Source organism: Pituophis catenifer, unplaced genomic scaffold (genome assembly GCF_029215685.1).
Source record: "Pituophis catenifer annectens isolate HBS135680 unplaced genomic scaffold, rPitCat1.0.hap2 SCAF_2, whole genome shotgun sequence".
NCBI lineage: Eukaryota > Metazoa > Chordata > Lepidosauria > Squamata > Colubridae > Pituophis > Pituophis catenifer.
The window spans coordinates 30,689,694-30,708,548 of NW_027256882.1; the positions used below are offsets into that span (position 1 = coordinate 30,689,694).

The 18,855-nt window shown below is 44.0% G+C and overlaps 1 protein-coding gene across 3 annotated transcripts; it reads left to right on the forward strand.

Moving 5' to 3' along the window:
- Positions 1-1,443: 1,443 nt before the first annotated feature.
- LOC139312016 (tigger transposable element-derived protein 1-like) lies at positions 1,444-18,631 on the forward strand. 3 transcript variants are annotated; one of them, XM_070936532.1, is made up of 5 exons: positions 1,444-1,622; positions 3,406-3,900; positions 7,955-9,857; positions 15,325-15,444; positions 17,634-18,631. In XM_070936532.1, exons 2-5 carry the CDS (start codon positions 3,418-3,420, stop codon positions 17,645-17,647), a joined length of 2,520 nt encoding a protein of 839 aa, XP_070792633.1. In that variant the 5' UTR covers positions 1,444-1,622; positions 3,406-3,417; the 3' UTR covers positions 17,648-18,631. The 3 variants fall into 3 exon arrangements, with proteins under 3 accessions (XP_070792633.1, XP_070792635.1, XP_070792634.1); XM_070936534.1 differs by having other exon boundaries at positions 3,406-3,807; XM_070936533.1 differs by having other exon boundaries at positions 1,444-1,579.
- The last annotated feature ends 224 nt before the right edge of the window (positions 18,632-18,855 follow it).

Here is an 18,855-nt window from a genome sequence, read left to right on the forward strand (position 1 = left end):
AGAAAAGTCATAAAATGGGGCAAAGCTCACTTCACAAATTTCTCACTTAACATAAATTTTGGCCTCAATTGTGGTCGTATGTGGAGGACTACCTGTAGTCTGCCCTCAAGGAAAAAGCATCCACAAAAGAGACCTAATACATGATGGACCGACAACATCAGCAAATATTGCTGGCTCAATTTGCAAAAGAAAGCACAGGAAGAAGCCTTCATCCTGCATTGGATGTTGTTGTTGTTAGTCGTGAAGTTGTGTCCGACCCATTGCAACCCCATGGACAACATTCCTCCAGGCCTTTCTGTCCTCTACCATCCATTTCAGCTCACTTCGACTGCTTCAGTGACTCCTCATTCTCTGCCGTCCCCACCTTCTTTTGCCCTCAATCTTTCCCAGCATTAGGCTCTTCTCCAGTGAGTCCTTCCTTCTCATTAGGTGGCCAAAGTATTTGAGTTTCATCTTCAGGATCTGGCCTTGTAAAGAGCAGTCAGGGTTGATCTCCTCTAGGACTGACTGGTTTGATCGCCTTGCAGTCCAAGGCAATGGTGAAATGTAAAATTTATTATTATCGGTTCTGTGGGCGTGGCTTGGTGGGGGGGGTAATGTGACTGGGTGGGTGTGACCAACTTTTTTTTTTTTTTACTTTTAAAAGCATTTTTTTGGCCGAAGAGGTTGCAGGAAAAAATGCTTTTAAAACTTAAAAAAACAGCCTCTGATGATTGTGTGGCTCAGCTGGGCATGGGGGGGTGGGGGGGCAGGGATTTTTGCTACTGGTTCTCCAAACCACTCCCCGCCATCGCTACTGGATCAGGCGATCCGGTCCAAACTGGAAGCATTTCACCCCTGATCCAAGGGACTCGCAGGAGACTTCTCCAGCACCATAGTTCAAAAGCCTCAATTCTTTGGCGCTCAGCCTTCCTTATGGTCCAACTTTCACAGCCATACATTACAACCAGGAAAACCATAGCCTTGTTGGCAGGGTGATGTCTCTGCTTTTTAGAATGCTGTCTAGATTTGCCAGAGCTTTCCTCCCCAGGAGCAAACGTCTTTTAATTTCTTGGCTGCAGTCCCCCTCTGCAGTGATCTTGGCGCCCAAGAAAATAAAAATCTGTCACTACCTCCATTTCTTCCCCATGTATTTGCTAGGAATTGAGAGCCCCTATGCCATGATGCCTTGGATAGACAATGGCGATGATGATGATGATGATGATGATGATGATGATGATGATGATTGATGATGATGAGTCGGTCCTTAAATAGGCAGGATGTCAGGTAGGTAGGACAGGGCCCTTCAGGAGCCAGCCGTCTCTCTGTCGCTAGCAAGCGATGGATGATCCCCAGCTTAACCTGTGCAAAGGCAACCTGAGCTCCGCCTCCATGAGACGCCCTGGCCTCTCCCCCCTCCCGTCCGGAGATGGGCGGCGAGGCTGCAGCCCCATCGGGAAAGGGAGGGAGGCGTGTGGCCGGCAGATCCGGGCGAGGAGGAGCGCAGGCCGCGAGGAGAGGGGCGGCTCTTCCCGCGGCAGAGGGTAGCTTCTTGGAAGGAAGGAAAAACAGGCGGGCTCGGGGATTCCCGGGGAAGAAGGTAGGGCCCCCTCCGGATCCGGGAGCCACTGGAGCAGCCGGAGGTGGGGATCTCGTTTTGTTTTGTCTACCCCCTCCCCCAACACACACACACACACACACACACACGTGCATGGCAGCCCAGAGGCTTTGCCCTGCAGGTGCGGTTCAAGAGGCATTTTTGCACTTATTTTCAGGGGGGGGGGGGCGGCGGCGAGGGGGCAAATCCCTCCTGGATCTGAGATCTCGGGTTCTTATCCCGTCTCCCTGGTTGCTTTGATCCGGTTGTGGCTTTTGAACGAGGCAGTTCTAGTCTTCTGGCGATTGTCTTGTCTTGTCTCTGGCCCTTTTCACCAATCCAATTTGGGGAGCTGCCTTCGGGGCAAAGTGGGGGGGATGCCGGAGTGGCAGCAGCAGCGGCAGCAGCAGCAGCCCTGTGTTGGTTGGTGGCTGAGACAAGCCACGGGGACCTTTGTTGTCCTAGAGGTGTCCCTCCCCCCCCTTCCCCATTGATTAAAACAATCATTCAATCCCTGTCAAATATATCAATTTGCCAGATTTTTATTTAGGGCCTGACTCTTGGGCAGAGTTTCCCACATCGTGCCTCCTTTACTGACTGCCTCGTGCAGTGACCATTCTGAAAAAAAAAAACCCACCATCCCTCTTGTCGTTTATACCATCTTTGCAGCATTCCCTCGGGCACATATTTGCTATTAAATATATTCGATTTGCAGCCCCTCCGTTTCATTTATTTTATTTATTTCTTGGTTCGATTTGTCCATCCATAATTGTTTTAAAAACAAAACCAAAAAAAAAATTACGGCCGGCTGCAGAATGTGCCATACAGCCCCCATCTATGCCCGATCTCCGGGGAAGGGTGGAAGACCAAAGGATTCAAGACTTTCCTAAATGCCCAGAGAGAGTCAGGACCAATTGAAGGTCTGGGTAGAAGGGTTTGGAGATAACGCCTGGGGGCAGCCCCCATTCAAAGTTAGGACCATGGCAAACCAGTTTTGTGACCCGACCCGTCTTGCATTTTTGTCCCTAATCCTCGCATTTACGAGATGTTATCACTTGGCATCCCACAATCATATAATGGCTCCTTCTGTCTTTCTCAAACCAGCCAGCAACAAGCTGGCAGTCAAATTGTGATCTTGCGCTTAGCAACCTGCCACTTCTCTTTAACAATTGAAAGGAAGTGACATCATAACTCTGTCAAGGTCATGTGGTTGGGTTTTTTTTTCCTGCTTAGTGCCTCCCCCCCCCCCCCCCCCCCCGATGCTTAGCAACTGAGTTTCCAGGCCGAACTGTGGTTGCTAAGCAAGGACTCCTTGCATATCGACAGTATATCTTTCTCAGCATGAAATAATTTAACTGGGCCGTTCACTTGCAGCTAAGCGAGAATAGGATGGGATGGCCAGGCGTTAAGCTAAAACTGCTGATCAAAGAAAGGGGTGTTTATACCCCTTTGAAAGGCCAGTTTTCCCCAGAGGAGAAAAAAAAAGGAGTTTATTTTAGGCTCAGAGGATATAAAAAACTTGCAGAGCCCAAACCTGAGCAAGGGAGGCCAGAGGAGGACTGTGGGGAAAGAGAAAAGCCAAGTGACATTAGAGGAGGACTGGGATAATTGAAGCACCAGCCTCCATGGCTTCAGCTGAGCCTAGGCTCCATGTTATTTATTTATACATACCAGCAGGGAATCGTTATTCTAATGAGAAAATATTTTGCAAGTTTTAAAGGAAGTGATGAATGTTAGAGACATAGAAGAAAATCCTTTTATTCCTGGCACATTGTGTGGCCCTCATTAATATTTCCTTCTTCCTTCCCTTTTTCCTCCTGGAACTGCAGGAAGGAACGACGATGGCGGAACAGAGGGTTGTGGTACCCAAAGAAGCAGGAACTGAGAATGAGGGTAGAGACCCTCTCATTGTTCAGGTCAAGACCACGGGGGACTGCTTGACCAGCAACGGCCCATCCTATATTAATCTGCAGTCCCAGGAGGAAATCCACCAATGCTGGGACTTCCATTTGCAGAAATTCCTGAAAAGTGTGGCAGTGCTTCCCGCAACACTGCCTCCCTTGGAGGAAAATGCCACAGAATCGCAGGCCTCCACGGGGAGAGACAAGGAGAATCCACAGCAAGAGATTTCTGGGTGGTCCAGAGGGGAATCCGTGCTCCAAAGAGATCCGAACATCAGTGCAAAAGCTTGGACGGGCAGGGAAAAGCTGGATTTCTGCATGAAGGTGAAGGTGAAAGAGACTTTGAAGGAAGTTGACCTCGGGAGCCAGTGGCCCCTGCAGCTCAGGCAGTTCGGTCCCCAGGATGCTGAGCAGCACCAGGAGGTATCCAATCCCCAAAGGCTGAAAAAGAGGGAAAGGTGGGGCCGGGGTGGGTGAGAAATATGTGGGGGTTGCAAAAAGCCATCAAAATTACTAACCTGTGAAATGTGTTCCTAGCCCTCTGAAGTAGCAGAGTTCAGAGTCTGTGTGTCAGTTTTGGTTGCAAGGTGAAAACAAGGTGATTAGGATAATAGTCTCAGAGCATAAAATACTGGGATTGTTTTTTAAGGAGATTGTGAGGGGTTCTATTCCTCTATGGGAATCGGACAATTGCCCAAAGGAGAATATTATGTAGCAGATGATTTTGGAATAGATCCATAGGATGACAAAGAAGGATGGTGGGGTTTTCAGATGTTCCGATTTGGTAGTATTGCCTGAGAACAAAAAATAAATAAATGCAACTTTACCTTTGCTATTAGAGTATATAAAACTGTTTTGGATGACCTATTTATTTGTTAAATTTATTCGTTGTCTCATTTGCTACTCTAGATGGCTTACAACAGTAAAAACAGAAAGATGAAGTGTAAACATAACAGTAGCAAAATAACAAAACAATAAAACAAACAACGAAATAAACCATGAAAACACAGTAATATGAGATTAAAAGATGGACAAGGGGAAGCAGAGAATGCAGAGGGAGAGAGTGGGGTTTGCTGTCAATCTAGTAGCCATCTCCCCAGGCCAATTGGCACAACCAGGCCTTCAGGCTCTTGGGTAAGGATAGAAGGGTGTTTATAGCCTTTGTCAATTGCTTCAGATAAAGACTTTCCTGCAGAAGCCTTTAACTAAAAGCTCTCCTCTCCCTTAGCAATCCAAAGCATATTCCTCAAACTGTGCTTTCCAGATGTTCTCATTTTCCTCACCCGGCAGTAAATTAAAATGTGCCAGTTTGGCGAAGGCTAGAATTTTAAGAATTCCAGCTTGGGAACTCTTGATTACCATAACCGTCCTGAATCACTGGGACTCAGGTGGCTTATAAATTTAATAAATTAGTATGTGATTGATCACACAATCAGCCAGCTGTTTAGACTGGATCTGGCATTTTTGTCCACCTGTCGAGACCTTCCAAGGACCTGGGATAAACATGTAGTTTGGTATTCCAGGTACTAAAACTACGGGATAAAACTGCGGGATATAAGCTGTTCCAAGTAAAGTTGCCTTCTACAATCGATGGGAATTTTGTCAATGCTAATGGTGTTTTAAGTGGTGCTCCAGTTGTTTTGGCATTGCACCCATAGCACCTATTATTACTTGCTACTTTGCCATGCTGTTGTTTTAAGTCAATGCTATCTTCTTGTAGCAGCTAACTAGGTAGTCCACGGTTTCTTCAGTTTTGCTTTTCTGTTACTGTTTTCTCAGTTTTGGCTTTCCATGCATTTGTTCTTAAGGCTTGGTTTTGTGATGCCAGAATTAGCCCCTCTGTTTCTTTGTTCAACTTTCCATATCTTAGCCATTATCAGATCTTACTGTTATTTGCTTTGCTAATTTTTTATGTACCGGCCTCTTTTCCCTTCTTCATTTGGTCTTTCTTATAAGTGAGTTTGATCTCTCCGGTAATCAATAAGCCTTCAGGGTTTGCCGGCTTCAGTACATCTTCTTCAGTGTTCTTCAGGTATTCTTCCAATACCCTTTCTTCTTCTTCAAGTGTCTGGTCTACTTGCAACATTCCATGGCCACCTATGATCCTTGATAATGTCAACATTGCTGCGTGGATGAAGGTCATGATTCATTGTCCTTATTTTTCTGATCTTCCTATCCACGGCTTTTACTTCAGCTTGAGTCCAGTCCGGTATTCCAGCTGTGTATCTAATGACTGGAATTACCCAGGTGTTAATTGCCTTGATGGTACTTCTTCACTTTAGTGATGTGTCCATTTCTAACCTTCTGCTTGACTTCATTGTGTTGGATGTTGTGAGCTTGAAGGATATCCAGGTATTTGGATACCAGGTTCAAGGTTGACTCATCCTTTCATCCTTCCGAGGTGGGTAAAATGAGGACCCAAATTGTTGGGGGCAAGATGCTGACTCTGTAAACCACTTAGAGAGGGCTGTAAAAGCACTGTAAAGTAGTATATAAGTCTAAGTGCTATTGCTATTTGTAGTGATCTTCTTCATCTAGACTTTTGTTGGGATAGCCTGGCAGATATTTTTGATGTTTGATAGGCATGGCCTGACTTATTCAGTATTCTTGACAAAGTATTGTTGTTCAGAGTATTCTTGACAGAGGAATCAATGCAATGAGAAACACTGCATTGAAAGAGAGAAACACTGCATTGAAAGGAGAAACCGAGGGTGATAGTAAGTCTCCTTGAAAGATTCCTTTCTTGATATTAACCTGTCCCAGTTTATCACCACTGACCAGCAAATGTGTCTTCCATTGTGCCGTTGATCTTTGCACAAAGCTTCTGATGTTTGTACTGACTCCTGTTATTTCTAGGCACTTGAATATCCAATCATGTGACAGGAGTCAAATGCCTCCTTGGAATCAACCCATCAACATTCAAGATGATCTTCCTTCTCTTGCAGTTTTCCAGAATCATCTTGTCAATTAGGATCTGACGTTTTGTTCCTTTGCTGTTTGGGCGGTTTCCTTTCTGCCCAGATGGAAAGAGTTTCAACTACCTTGTTTCCCACAAAATAAGACATCCCTCGATAATAAGCCCAATTGGGCTTTTGAGCACATGGCAATAAGGCCAAGTGCTTATTTCAGGGTTCAAAAAAAATATAAGACCGGGTCTTATTTTCGGGGAAGCACGGTAGATGCTGTGGACTGCATCAGCTATCGTACCAGTTAGCAATTTGACAGTTGTTGGTAAACAGATAATTGGCCTGTAGTTGCCTGGTGCTGCCCTTTTTATTGGATCTTTTATTATTAGGTAGGTTTTACCAGATATTAACCCATCTTCAATTTACAGCTTTGCAGTTTGTTGTTAAATTGTTTAACAATGAGCGGGTATAGGCCAGTCACATGTTTAAACCAAAACCTCATGCAGTTCATCCTCATCTGGTGCTGACCAATTCTTGATCTTCCTTGCCTTTTCTCCACCATTACTGCTGTTATTAAAAGTTCTTTCATTTCAGCTTCTTTTTTAGTTTTATCCACCTCATCCAACTCCTTTAGCCAAGCTGTGTTTTTGTTATATTTCCCATATCTGCACCCAGAGCTTCACTTTGTCAGCTGTTGACTAATTCACTGCCTCCAGAGGTGGTGGATGCACCAACACGGGAGGTTTTTAAGAAGAGATTGGATAATCTCCCTTCCAACTCTGCTATTCTGTTACTTCTGTCACTTCATTGATGGATTGCTAGAAACATTTTTGGTCTCCTCCTCCTCCTCCTCCTCCTCCTCCTCCTCCTCCTCCTCCTCCTCCTCCTCCTCCTCCTCCTCTGAGCATGTTGTAGGAACCCCACCTTTGTCTGGCAACTTCCACAAAGAAAGTCATCGCATTCAGCCATAATATGCCTCAAATGATTGGGTTTAATGAGTTACGCAAACATCCTTTCCTGTTCAGTAACTGCAATCGCTCTCTTAAATAGGAAGCGAAATGGTTGCTAAACAAACATGTGATTAAGAGATGCTGCGAAGATCTCTGGTAGCTGCCATTTCATTCAGATAAACTTTTCTCATGCAGCAATGCCAGCATTACTCTCATTCTGGTGTATGTCGTCAGGCACAGAAACTTGCATACACTGGTGGTAAAATTATTAGTTTTTGTTTATTACTGTTCTATTTGCAAAGGGTCCTCCTTGCTTATAAATCTTTGACTGACTTCTCACAAACAACTCCAGTTTCACAGGCCACAATATAGTGGCTTTTCATCTGGCTGCTAGCTAGGCGAGGAACTGTTTGCAAACACATCAGTAATAACCAGTATAAAAACATAACTTTATGGGATCAAATTTCTGCATCTGAAAATTCATTTTGCAACCAGTGCATCTATTGAGGCCTTTTGAGGCACCTGTCTCTTAATCACGTGTTCGTTATTACGTATATTAACCTGATCTTAATGTTACTTTGTTTATTTAATTGTTTCTGTGCATTTATATCCCATGCCAAGATGTCTTCAAAGAGAAAGAGCTCCGGTACAACCGAAGGAAGTAAAAAGAAGCAAAGGAAAGTCATCAGCCTCAATTTGAAGATGAAGATCATAAAAGCGTACGAGGCTGGGAAGAAAGTGACTAATATAGCTCAAGAGGAAGGCCTGGCCCACTCCACCATCTCCGCCATTTTGAAGGACAAGGAACGGATCAAAGAGGCCACGAAAGGATCATCGGGAATGACCACGAGCATAATAAGGAAACAAAAACACCTTGTCCACGAAATGGAAAAACTCCTCATCCTCTGGATCGAAGATCAGATACAGAAGAGGCTTCCAGTGAGCCTTTTCCTCATTCAGAATAAAGCACGCAGTATTTTCTCGACGCTGAAAGAACGAGCAGGCGAGGAATGCACCGAAACATTCACGGCCAGCCGTGGCTGGTTTATGCGATTCCAGCTAAGATTTCATTACCAGAAAACACAAAGATTAGGTAAAGCTGACAAAGAAGCTGGCAAACACTTTCCGGATGAACTTGATAATGTTGTAGCAGAAGGGAACTATTTTGCTGAACAGATATTCAGAGTGGACGAGACTGGATTGTATTGGAAAAGAATGCCAGAGCGGACCTACATACACAGAGAAGCCCAAGCAATGCCTGGGTGTAAGGCATTTAAAGACAGAGTAACCTTACTATTGGGTGGAAACGTCGCCGGATTCAAGCTGACGCCATTCCTGATCCTCAAATCAGATCACGCCTGTATGTTCGAAAACATAAGCAAGGACACACTGCCCGTTTATTACCGGTTTGATTGTAAGGCCTGGATGACGCATGTCCTCTTTGAGGATTGGTTTACGAATTGTTTCATACCTCAAGTAAAGGAATATTGTTGGCAAGAGGGAATAACGTTTAAAATTCTGCTGCTCCTAGACAAAGCACCTGGACACCCCCTGCATCTCGACAGTCTCCACCCTAATATAAAGGTAGTTTATCTACCCCAAAATACCACCACTCTCGTACAGCCGGTGGGCCAGGGAGCTATCTCAGCATTCAAGGCCTACTATTTGCATGCAGTGTTTGCCAACGCCTTCGCTGCGGTGGACGATGAAAAGCTAACACTGAGCGAGTTTTGGAAAAGCTACAATATTCTGCATTGTATCGAAAACATTGTAGCAGCTTGGCAGGACGTCAATGTGAAATGCATGCAAGGGTTTTGGAGAAAGTGCTTGAAATGTTTTCCTCTCCTTGTCAATAATTCGGTAGGATTTGACCAAAACCAAAATGTGGACGAAATAAATAAGAAAATTTTGACACTCGCAAATTTCCTTGATTTAGAGGTCGATGCTAAAGAGGTAAAAAAATGGATAGCTTACGCGGAGGGAGAGCTTTCGAACGAAGAGTTAATTGAACTGAAAGAAGAACTGGAAGCCCAAAAGGTGGTGGAAGAAGAGGTAGAGAAAGAAAAAGAAAAAGTAGAAAAAGAAAAAGTAGAAAAAGAAAAAGTAGAAAAAGAAAAAGAGAAAGTTGTCGAAATTCAGCCCAAAACGTTCAGTCTGAAAAGATTGGCTGGTGTTTTTTCGGGTGTTAACAAAGTTTTATCAGAATTGAAACATATGGATCCAGACGTAGAACGTTTTAGTAAGGTACATTGGGAAATGAGTGAAATCTTAAAATGTTACCGTGAAATATATGAAGGGAAAAAGAAAGAAAGGAATAGTAAAGAAACCAAACAGAGGGACTTCCGGAAGGAAGTTACTCCTTCTCCAGCTCCACTCCCCTTCCTTTCGCCCATCCCGTCTACAGGAATACAACACCAGGAGGATCCACAGCCGTCAACCAGCTATGCCAGCCGATTCGCTCATCCTGAAAACGCAGAAAACTATGAATATTTTCAAGGATTTATATCCAATTTTATGTACGCAGGTACTGTAAAATCCTATTTGTTCCTGTGGTGGTCATCATTTACCAACTGCCTCATTTAACAATCGCAGTTACAAAGATGATGAAAAAATAGTTTTACCACCAGAACTTGTATTAATGATCTTCATGGATCTGTAAAGCAAAGGAAATCTTTAGGATAGGTACTGTGCTTACCATCCTACTGCAGCTTTTCTTTGCTTCACAGAACTGCAAAGGGCATAAGTACAAGGATTTACTTATAAAATAAGATTACTTTTTCATTAGCATAATAGTGCAAATGGTTGCTAAACAAAGTTGCCACAAAACAAGGACTACAGGTGGTCCTTGACTTATAACCGTTCGTTTAGGGATTGTTTGAAGTTACAAAGGCACTGAAAAAATTGACTTATGACCATTTTTCACACTTACGGCCATTGCAGCAGTCCCCCCCGTGATCAAAATTCAGATGCTTGAGAACTGATTCACATTTATGACGGTTGCAGTGTCCTAGGGTCACGTGATCCCCTTTTGTGACCTTCTGACAAGCAAAGTCAGTGGGAAAGCCAGATTCACTTAACAACTGGATTACTAATTTAACCACTGCAGTGATTCACTTAACATCTGCGGCAAGAAAGGTCGTACAATGGGGCAAAATTCACTTAACAAATGTCTCACTTGGCCACAAATATTTTGGCCTCAATTGTGGTTGTAGGACTATCTCTCCTGTAAGATCATAACCAATGGTGGCGCAGTGGTTCGAATGCAGTACTGCAGGCTACTTCTGCTGACTGCCAGCAGTTCAGCAGTTCGAATCTCACCAGGCTCAAGGTTGATTCAGCCTTCCCTCCTTCCGAGGTCAGTAAAATGTACCCAGATTGTTGGGAGCAATATGCTGACTCTGTAAACTGCTTAGAGAGGGCTATAAAAGGACTGTGAAGCGGTAAGTGCTTATTGCTATTGCTATAGCCACACTTGCGGCATCACTGACCCAATTATAGTCTACTTGCATTATTAAAAAATGTGGGTAATGCCAATATTATTACCCCTAATCTTGCACTTAACGTAAAATACATGTAGTCCTCCAGTGAAAACGGCAATTGGGAACGTCATTTCCATCACTGAGTGATGCTCTTGTAAAATGTCACGTAACCACATCACTTGCGATGGCAATCCTGGCAACACCGGTGCCATTGTAACCAAGACACTGTGTGGGTCATTCAGAGAGGACTTCATGTGAATGGAGTCGTAGGCAACAAGACCAGATCATGAGACCTGCAGATGGGTAGGTGAATGCCATAAGTGGATACTGGTGAGCAGGGGCAGGTTGGTAGGGGCCAGAGGCAGGTGAGTGGGGGTCTTGAGCGAGCACTATAGAATAGCAATAGCACTTATATACCGCTTCACAGTGCTTTCAAGCCCTCTCTAAACAGTTTACAGAGTCAGCACATTGCCCCCAACAATCTGGGTCCTCATTTTACCCACCTCGGAAGGATGGAAGGCTGGGTCAACATTGAGCCTGGTGAAATTTGAACTGCCAAATTGCAAGCAGCCGGCAGTCAGCAGAAGTAGCCTGCAGTACTGCATTCTGACCACTGCGCCATCGCTTAGAAGAGCAGCAGGGGTGTCAAACTCACGGGGTGCTTAGATCTGGCCCACAGGGCCGCCTTGGAAACAGCAAAGGACAGGCCTGCGGTACCTCTGCCAGCGAAAATGGAGGCCATCGCAGCTGAAAAAGGCTGTGTGCGGTCCTCCCGGGCTCCATTTTCCCTGGCAGAAGGTTGCAGGAGGCCGTTGCAGCCGGAAATGGAGCTCGGGAGCTCGTTTTCGCTGGCAGAGCGCTTGAGCCACCAAAAGTGCCCCCGACACAAGTAATGTCGAGCTGGCCATGCCCACTCTGGCCACGCTACATCCCTCCCCCTCCCCCCCCAAGGTCAAACAACCCTGATGCAGCCCTCAATGAAATCGAGTTTGACACCCCCGGCTTAGCGGGTAGGATGGCGATGGCCGCTATGAAGTGGGCAGACTGAGGCGGGTCTCTATAGAGCAGAGGCTGGTGGGGAGGCGCAATGGAGTACCGGAACCCTGGTCTGCTTTACTCTATACAGGTAGTCCTCAACTTATGACTACAGTGGAGCCCAAAATTTAGCTTGTTAAGTGAGTTTCGTCCCGTTTTATGGCCTTTCTTGCCCCAGTTGTTAAGTGAATCACTGCAGTTGTTAAGTTAGTAACTCGGTTGTTAACCTGGCTTCCTCGTTGACTTTGCGTGTCAGAAGGTCACAAAAGTTGATCACATGACCACAGGATACTGCAATCGTCATAAATACAGGTAGTCCTCGACTTACAACAGTTTGTTTCGTGACTGGTTACGAGTTACAATGGCACTGAAAAAAATGACTTATGACCATTTTTCACAGTTACAGCCTTTGCAGCATCCCCATGGTCAGGTGATCAAAATTCAGATGTTTGGCAACTGGTTCATATTTATGACCGTTGCTGTGTCCCCAGGGTCATGTGATCCCCTTTTGCGACCTTCTGACAAGAAAAGTCCACGGGGGAGTCCAATTCACAACAATCAGGTTACTAACATAATCCACGGCAGTGATTCACTTAACAGCCGAGGGAAGAAAGGTCGTAAAATGGGGCAAAACTCACTTAACAAACATCTCACTTAACAACAGAAACTTTGGGCTCCATTGTGGTCATAAGTCGAGGACTACCTGTATGGGTCAGTTGCCAAGTGTCTAAATTTTGATCACGGGGGATGCTGCGACGCATGAAAAAAAAATGGCCCGAGGTTCCTTTTTTCAGTGCTGTTGTGACTTTGAACGGTCACTAAATGAACTGTTGTAAGTCGCGGACTAGTTGTAGTGGGGTTCCTCAGAAGAAAATTGGCAGGAGCAGCTTACAGGAAGGGCTTGTGAAATTTCCTGCCAACTTCCTCACTGGCTTTGCTTACAGGAAGCCCCTGGGTAAAGTTGTACATGCCATTCACATGATAGCTGCTTCTTGGATCGTCATAATCTATGCAGATCACGAACTCCTGACTGCACAAACACTGTGACACCTGGAACTTTTGAGTAGAGTTGTAAATCCCCCCTCATTCAGCACCGTCATAAGTTTGAAGGGCGACTGTTTGAGTCGCCGCTATGCGAGGACTCCCCTTAAACCAGATGTTTATACTCATTGATCTTCTGTTTAACCTTTTTGTTTCTAGTTAGATTATTAGTAAATCTGCATATAGAATGAAACAAAAGCTTTAAAAATATTCCTGCATTTTAAATAGAATGATAATCAAAGATTAAAAAAGATAATCAATTATTGTAGTGTACAGGTAGTCCTCAACTTACAACAGTTTGTTTAGTGACCATTCGAAGTTACAGTGGCACTGAAAAAAGTGACATGATCATTTTTCGCAGCTATGACCGTTTCAGCATCCCCATGATTATATGATCAAAATTCAGATGCTTGGCAGCTAATTCAGATTTATGGCCGTTGCAGTGACCCAAGATCATGTGATCCCCTTTTGCGACCTTCTGACAAGCAAAATTAATTGGGAAGCCAGGTTCACTTAACAACCACGTTTCTAACTTAACTGCAGTGATTCACTTAACAACTGTGGCAAGGAAGTTCGTAAAATGGGGCAAAACTCACAACGAATGTCTCATTTAACAACAGAAATTCTGGGCTCCATTTTGGTTGTAAACTGAGGAGTACCTGTATTTTAATCTCAAAGATGTTTATGTTTATGTTTATTGGACTTCTATACCGCCCTTCTCCCGAAGGACTCAGGGCGGTGTACAGCCATATTAAAACACATATAAATTTACAAAATTTAAAAACAATTTAAAATCGAATATATAAAAATTTGGCCCACAAATTAAAAACTAATACACACCCATTATAAAATTCATATTAGGCCAGCCCAGCTTGTTGGAACAGAAGGGTCTTCAGGGCGCAGCAAAAGGTACGCAGGTCGGGGATTGTACGAATCTCTAGGGCAGTGTTTCCCAAAGTGTGGTACGCGTACCACCAGGGGTACGGGAAGAGTTTGGTGGGGGTACGCGTTGCACCGGAGTTTGGTGGGGATCACGTGGGAATATCCACTGCATATTAAAGCATATGTTTTTTATGAGGGGTACTCAGTGTTACGAAAATTATAGAAGGGGTACACATATGTCAAAAGTTTGGGAAACACTGCTCTAGGGGCAGCTCATTCCAGAGGGCTGTGCCCCCACAGAGAAGGCTCTCCCCCTGGGTGCCGCCAGTCGACATTGTTTGGCCGACAGCACCCTGAGGAGCCCCTCTCTGTGGGAGCGTATTGGCCGGTGGGAGGCTATCGGTGGCAGAAGGCGGTCTCGTATAAAGATATGTATGCATTAAAGAGATCTTGGAAGCAGAATGCATAAAATTTATTTTATTTATATATCAAATTTTAGAAATCGCTCAGCTCCCACACAGAATAAAAACTGTATATAAAATTTAGATGTTAAGCAAAGTGTTGTTAAAAACGTCCTCTTCAGAAAGGATATCAAAAATTGAACACGAAAGGCTGAATTAAAATTGCAAGCACAGTTAACTGGCATGGCTAAGCTGCTGTGATTCTCACCCAGTGACCATTTTGCTTAATGACTTGGTCCTTGGAACAGAATAAGGAGTGGGAGTACTCAGTAAACCACAAAGGTTTTATATGAGGCAGCTGTTCAGAATTTGGGCCTTGGGAGTCCTACAGCCAGGAGAATATTCCAATATTTGAGAGGCTGCCCTAAAGAGGAGGGGGTCAATTTATTTTCCAAAGCACCAGAGGGCAAAACAAGAAACAATGGATGGAAACTCATCAAGGAGAGAAGCAACCTGGAATTAGGGAGCAACTTCCTAACAGGGAGAACAATCAACCAAGTGGCTTCAGCTTGCCTTCAGAAGTTGTGGGTGCTTCATCACTGGAGGTTTTTAAAAAGAGACTGGACAGTCACTTGTTTGAAATGGTATAAGGTCTCCTGCTTGAGCAGGGGGCTGGACTAGAAGACCTCCAAGGTCCCATCCAGCTCTATTCTATCCTAGAGATATTTCAGGGAAGAGTCTCCATCACTGTGCTTCAGAGTTGCAGCCCATTTTTTTAAATCTACTTTGAGGCCCCAGCTACCTCTCAGTTCAAAATTGTAGCCCCAAAGAATCTGGAGTTGCCAACCATTTGGATAGAGCTCCCTGAAGCTACTTCTATATTTATTTAATGTTATTAGGTGTGGAAGAAGAAAAATATTTTAATTAGGGACAGGCAAATTGCATCTACTCTCAGTCTGACTTAGCATGAGATTTGATTTGGCAATTTAGACTTCAGAATTGGCTCCAAAAAATAAGTTTTGTGCGTTAAATATTGAGAATTGATCCATCTCCCCCAATACATTTTGAGTGCTATGAATCACTGAGGGAATGAGAGCATGCCTGGTGCAGGGATTCTTAAAATTGAATAAACTTTCCTTCCCCACTCCCCCAGGAGCCCCAAAGGATACAATACAAAAATCTCCCAAATTGGAAGAAGAGACCTTTGAGATACGGAAAGTAAAGATTCCCCTGGACATAAAGCAAGAGATTGATGGAGAGGCCAATTCACCAGGTAAGGATGCAAAGTGTCAATCATTGCAAACATTTCTGGGGTGCTTTGAACCAATGGGATCCTTTGCTTCCCTTTTGGAAACCAGGGAAGTGCCAGCATCTTGCATAACTAGTTGGTTGGGCGGTCCTTGACATCAGATGGTCCAGCAAACTGAGGAAAGAGACGTTCTCAGTTTCCATTGCAGAATTTTGGATTCCTAAAATTGTTGGTTGAAAAGATCAGTGAATTAGTGAATAGTGAAGGTTGCAGTGAATAGGAAAAGACCTGCTGGAAAACCTAAAAACCTGTCCCAGTTGAGCAATATCACTAGCACTTAGACTTATACACTGCTTTACAGTGCTTTACAGCCCTCTCTAAGCAGGTTACAGTCAGCATATTCCCCAACAATCTGGGTCCTCATTTTACCCACCTCGAAAGAACGGAAGGCTGAGTCAACCTTGAACCTGGTGAGATTCAAACTGCAGCCGGCAGTTAGCAGAAGTAGCCAGCAGTACTGCATTCTTACCACTGTGGCTCTTTTTACTATTAACTCTTCCAAACATAATTGTGAATTCTCCCGCATGACATATTCAAGCAAAGAATGGCCTCTGGAATCCCACCAATTATGACCCTTAAGCAATTATGACCTTTAAGCAAAAAAAGCTTTCTCTAAATCACTGGGGGTTTTACCAGCCAAAATGTATGTAATGGAATACCATAGAATAGAATTCTTTATTGGCCAAGTGTGATTGGACACACAAGGAATTTGTCTTTGGTGCATATGCTCTCAGTGTACATAAAAAGACAAGATATTCGTCAAGGTACAATAAGGTACAATACTTAATGATAGTCATAGGGTACAAATAAGCAATCAGGAAACAATCAATATCAATATAAATCATAAGGATATAAGCAACAAAGTTACAGTCATGTAGTCATAAGTGGGAGGAGATGGGTGATAGGAACGGTGAGAAGACTAATAGTAATAGTAATGCAGCCTTAGTGAATAGTTTGACACTGTTGAGGGAACTATTTGTTTAGCAGAGTGAGTCAAACCAGGATGAGGTAGACTTCCTTAATGAGGTTCAGAATCCTGGCTTGAGCAGATGTATGGTGACACCCTCAGGCTGCGTTACTTACCTTCAAGGTGGGGTTAATGCACTGCAGTCTGCCAGTCACCTGGTGGAGGAGGCCAGCTAAGAGAACAAAAATCTAAGACACCATGGCTCTGAGCATGTAATATTGGACTAGCTGCCCCCATGTTCCTAATGTCTGTCAGGTAAACCAATTGTGATCGTAAGTCGAAGACTACCTAAAATTTTATAGACTATGAGCCAGGGGTGAAATTCAGCTGGATCTATCCGGATTGTGTGATCCTGTAGCGCCGGCGGGAGGCTCCACCCACCCGCCTGGACATCATCACGTGCCGTTTTTGACCCTCTGGGCATGCACAATAGACTCTGCGCATGTGTGGAGAAGGCGCACATGCTCACATTTGTGAGCCGGTAGGGTAAGGTAAGTGAATTTCACCCCTGCTATGAGCCATCAATGTTGAATATTAGTGACTACATAAGTAGATAGACATTTGCCATGATTAGATCTGTAACTTAGTCATGATACAGACAATCAAAGCCGACATTCAGAGGAGGCCAGGAAGTCCAAAATATTAGTCAGGGTAGGAATCTAAATTTAGTCACTCCCCCACATAACTATTTAATTTCTGCCTGGTCATAACAAAGGGGAATTTCCCACCTTCTGGTCCACTGCTTTATCTGTCTTATTGCACAGATTGATCAGGTATGAAGGATTCTGGGAATTAAGTATGTCCACCTAGGGAAGGCTGAGTTTAGCTGTAATGTGATTAAGATTGGCTTGGAATGTTGCATGGACTCAGTAATGATGATTTATATAACGTTAATGGGTGAGACCATTCATTGGGTTTACCAGTAATAAAGAAGACAATTAAGAACATGTTCTGAGTAAAACAGGCTTAGTCCTAGAAGAGTCTTCTTGGTGATGGGGTATTCCCAAACCAGAGGCTTCAGATAGACAGTGGCAAGGCATCAAATGAGGATGCTTGAATTTGGGATTTCTTAGGTCAAACTGGGAGAAGACTAGACATGTGAGGTAACCCACCATAGCAGAAATTGTTTGAAATGGAATTTATTGTTGGGGACAATTAGACATAAACGCTTTTCTGTTTCTCTCAGAATATGACATTTGACAGATACACAAGAAGACGACCATATGGGAAGATAAAGTGGGAAGATCTGAAGAAATTGACATTTGCAAGCATTAGGAATGAGTCAAAAGATTATTTTTCTGGGGTCCGAGATTATAGGAAAGCCAATAAATCCAGTGGGAGCACAAAGGCACTCATGAAAGAAAAGCTAGTGCTTTCCTGTCTGACGAAGGTGATCAAAACATAAATGAAGCCAATTTTCAGTTTGGGGAAAAAGGCCGGACTTAAGAGGAGCCAGAGATGTTGTGCAACCATCCATGTTCCAGATACTCCACATGTACAACCAAAGGGTAACCTGAATAAATATCCCTGTGAGAAAATTCACAGCAAATCTTCTTTTATTCAACAGGGGAGCACACTCCCACAGCAAGAGAAAACTACATTTGCTCAGAGCGTGGGGAATTTTGCTTGGAAGAAAAAAGCTTATGAAGCCCACACGAATCCACACAGTAGAAAAGTCATAAACGTTCAAATTGCAGCAGTGCAAAATCTGATTAAACACAAGAAATCCCATGTAGGAGAAAAGCCATACAAATGCAGTGAATGTGGAAACGCTTCTGAGGGAAAAGGGGATTCTAGTCAAGCTCCTGAGCATATACAGAAGAGAAAAGCCACATAAACGCTCTCTGACTGTGGCAAAAGCTGCATTGGTCAAGAAACTGTCATCAAACATGAGAGGGCCCATAACAGAAGAGAAGCCGCATGAATGCCAAATCCAACTTGGTGATCCACTTAACAGGTTCATACAATCACACAAATGCTCAGTGCGTGGAAAAGTGTCTGTAGTTTTTCCATGTTTCATAAACACACGAAAATCCATCTGTGAAGAACATCCTAGACGGCCAGGGTTGGTGTTCAGAATGACGTAACATGCAGTTTCAGAAGGACGATATTAGTAGATAATTGAGAGTCGAACACAAAGGGGCATTGGGTGGTTTTTAAAAATATGGACACATTAAAATGTTTTTAAAACGGACTTGTTTCGCATTGAAGTTCTTTGTTCAAGCCCTGGGATCTTGGGCAGATTAGAAATGACCCTTTTCTGCAATCTTGGTAGCTATTGTCAGCTGGGATGGGCAGAACTGAATAGATCAGTGGGTTGATATCTGTAAGGGACATTGCTCTGGGCCAGGGGTGAAATGCTAGTGGTTCGCACCAGTTCGGGCAAACTGGTAGTAGTAAAAGCTACT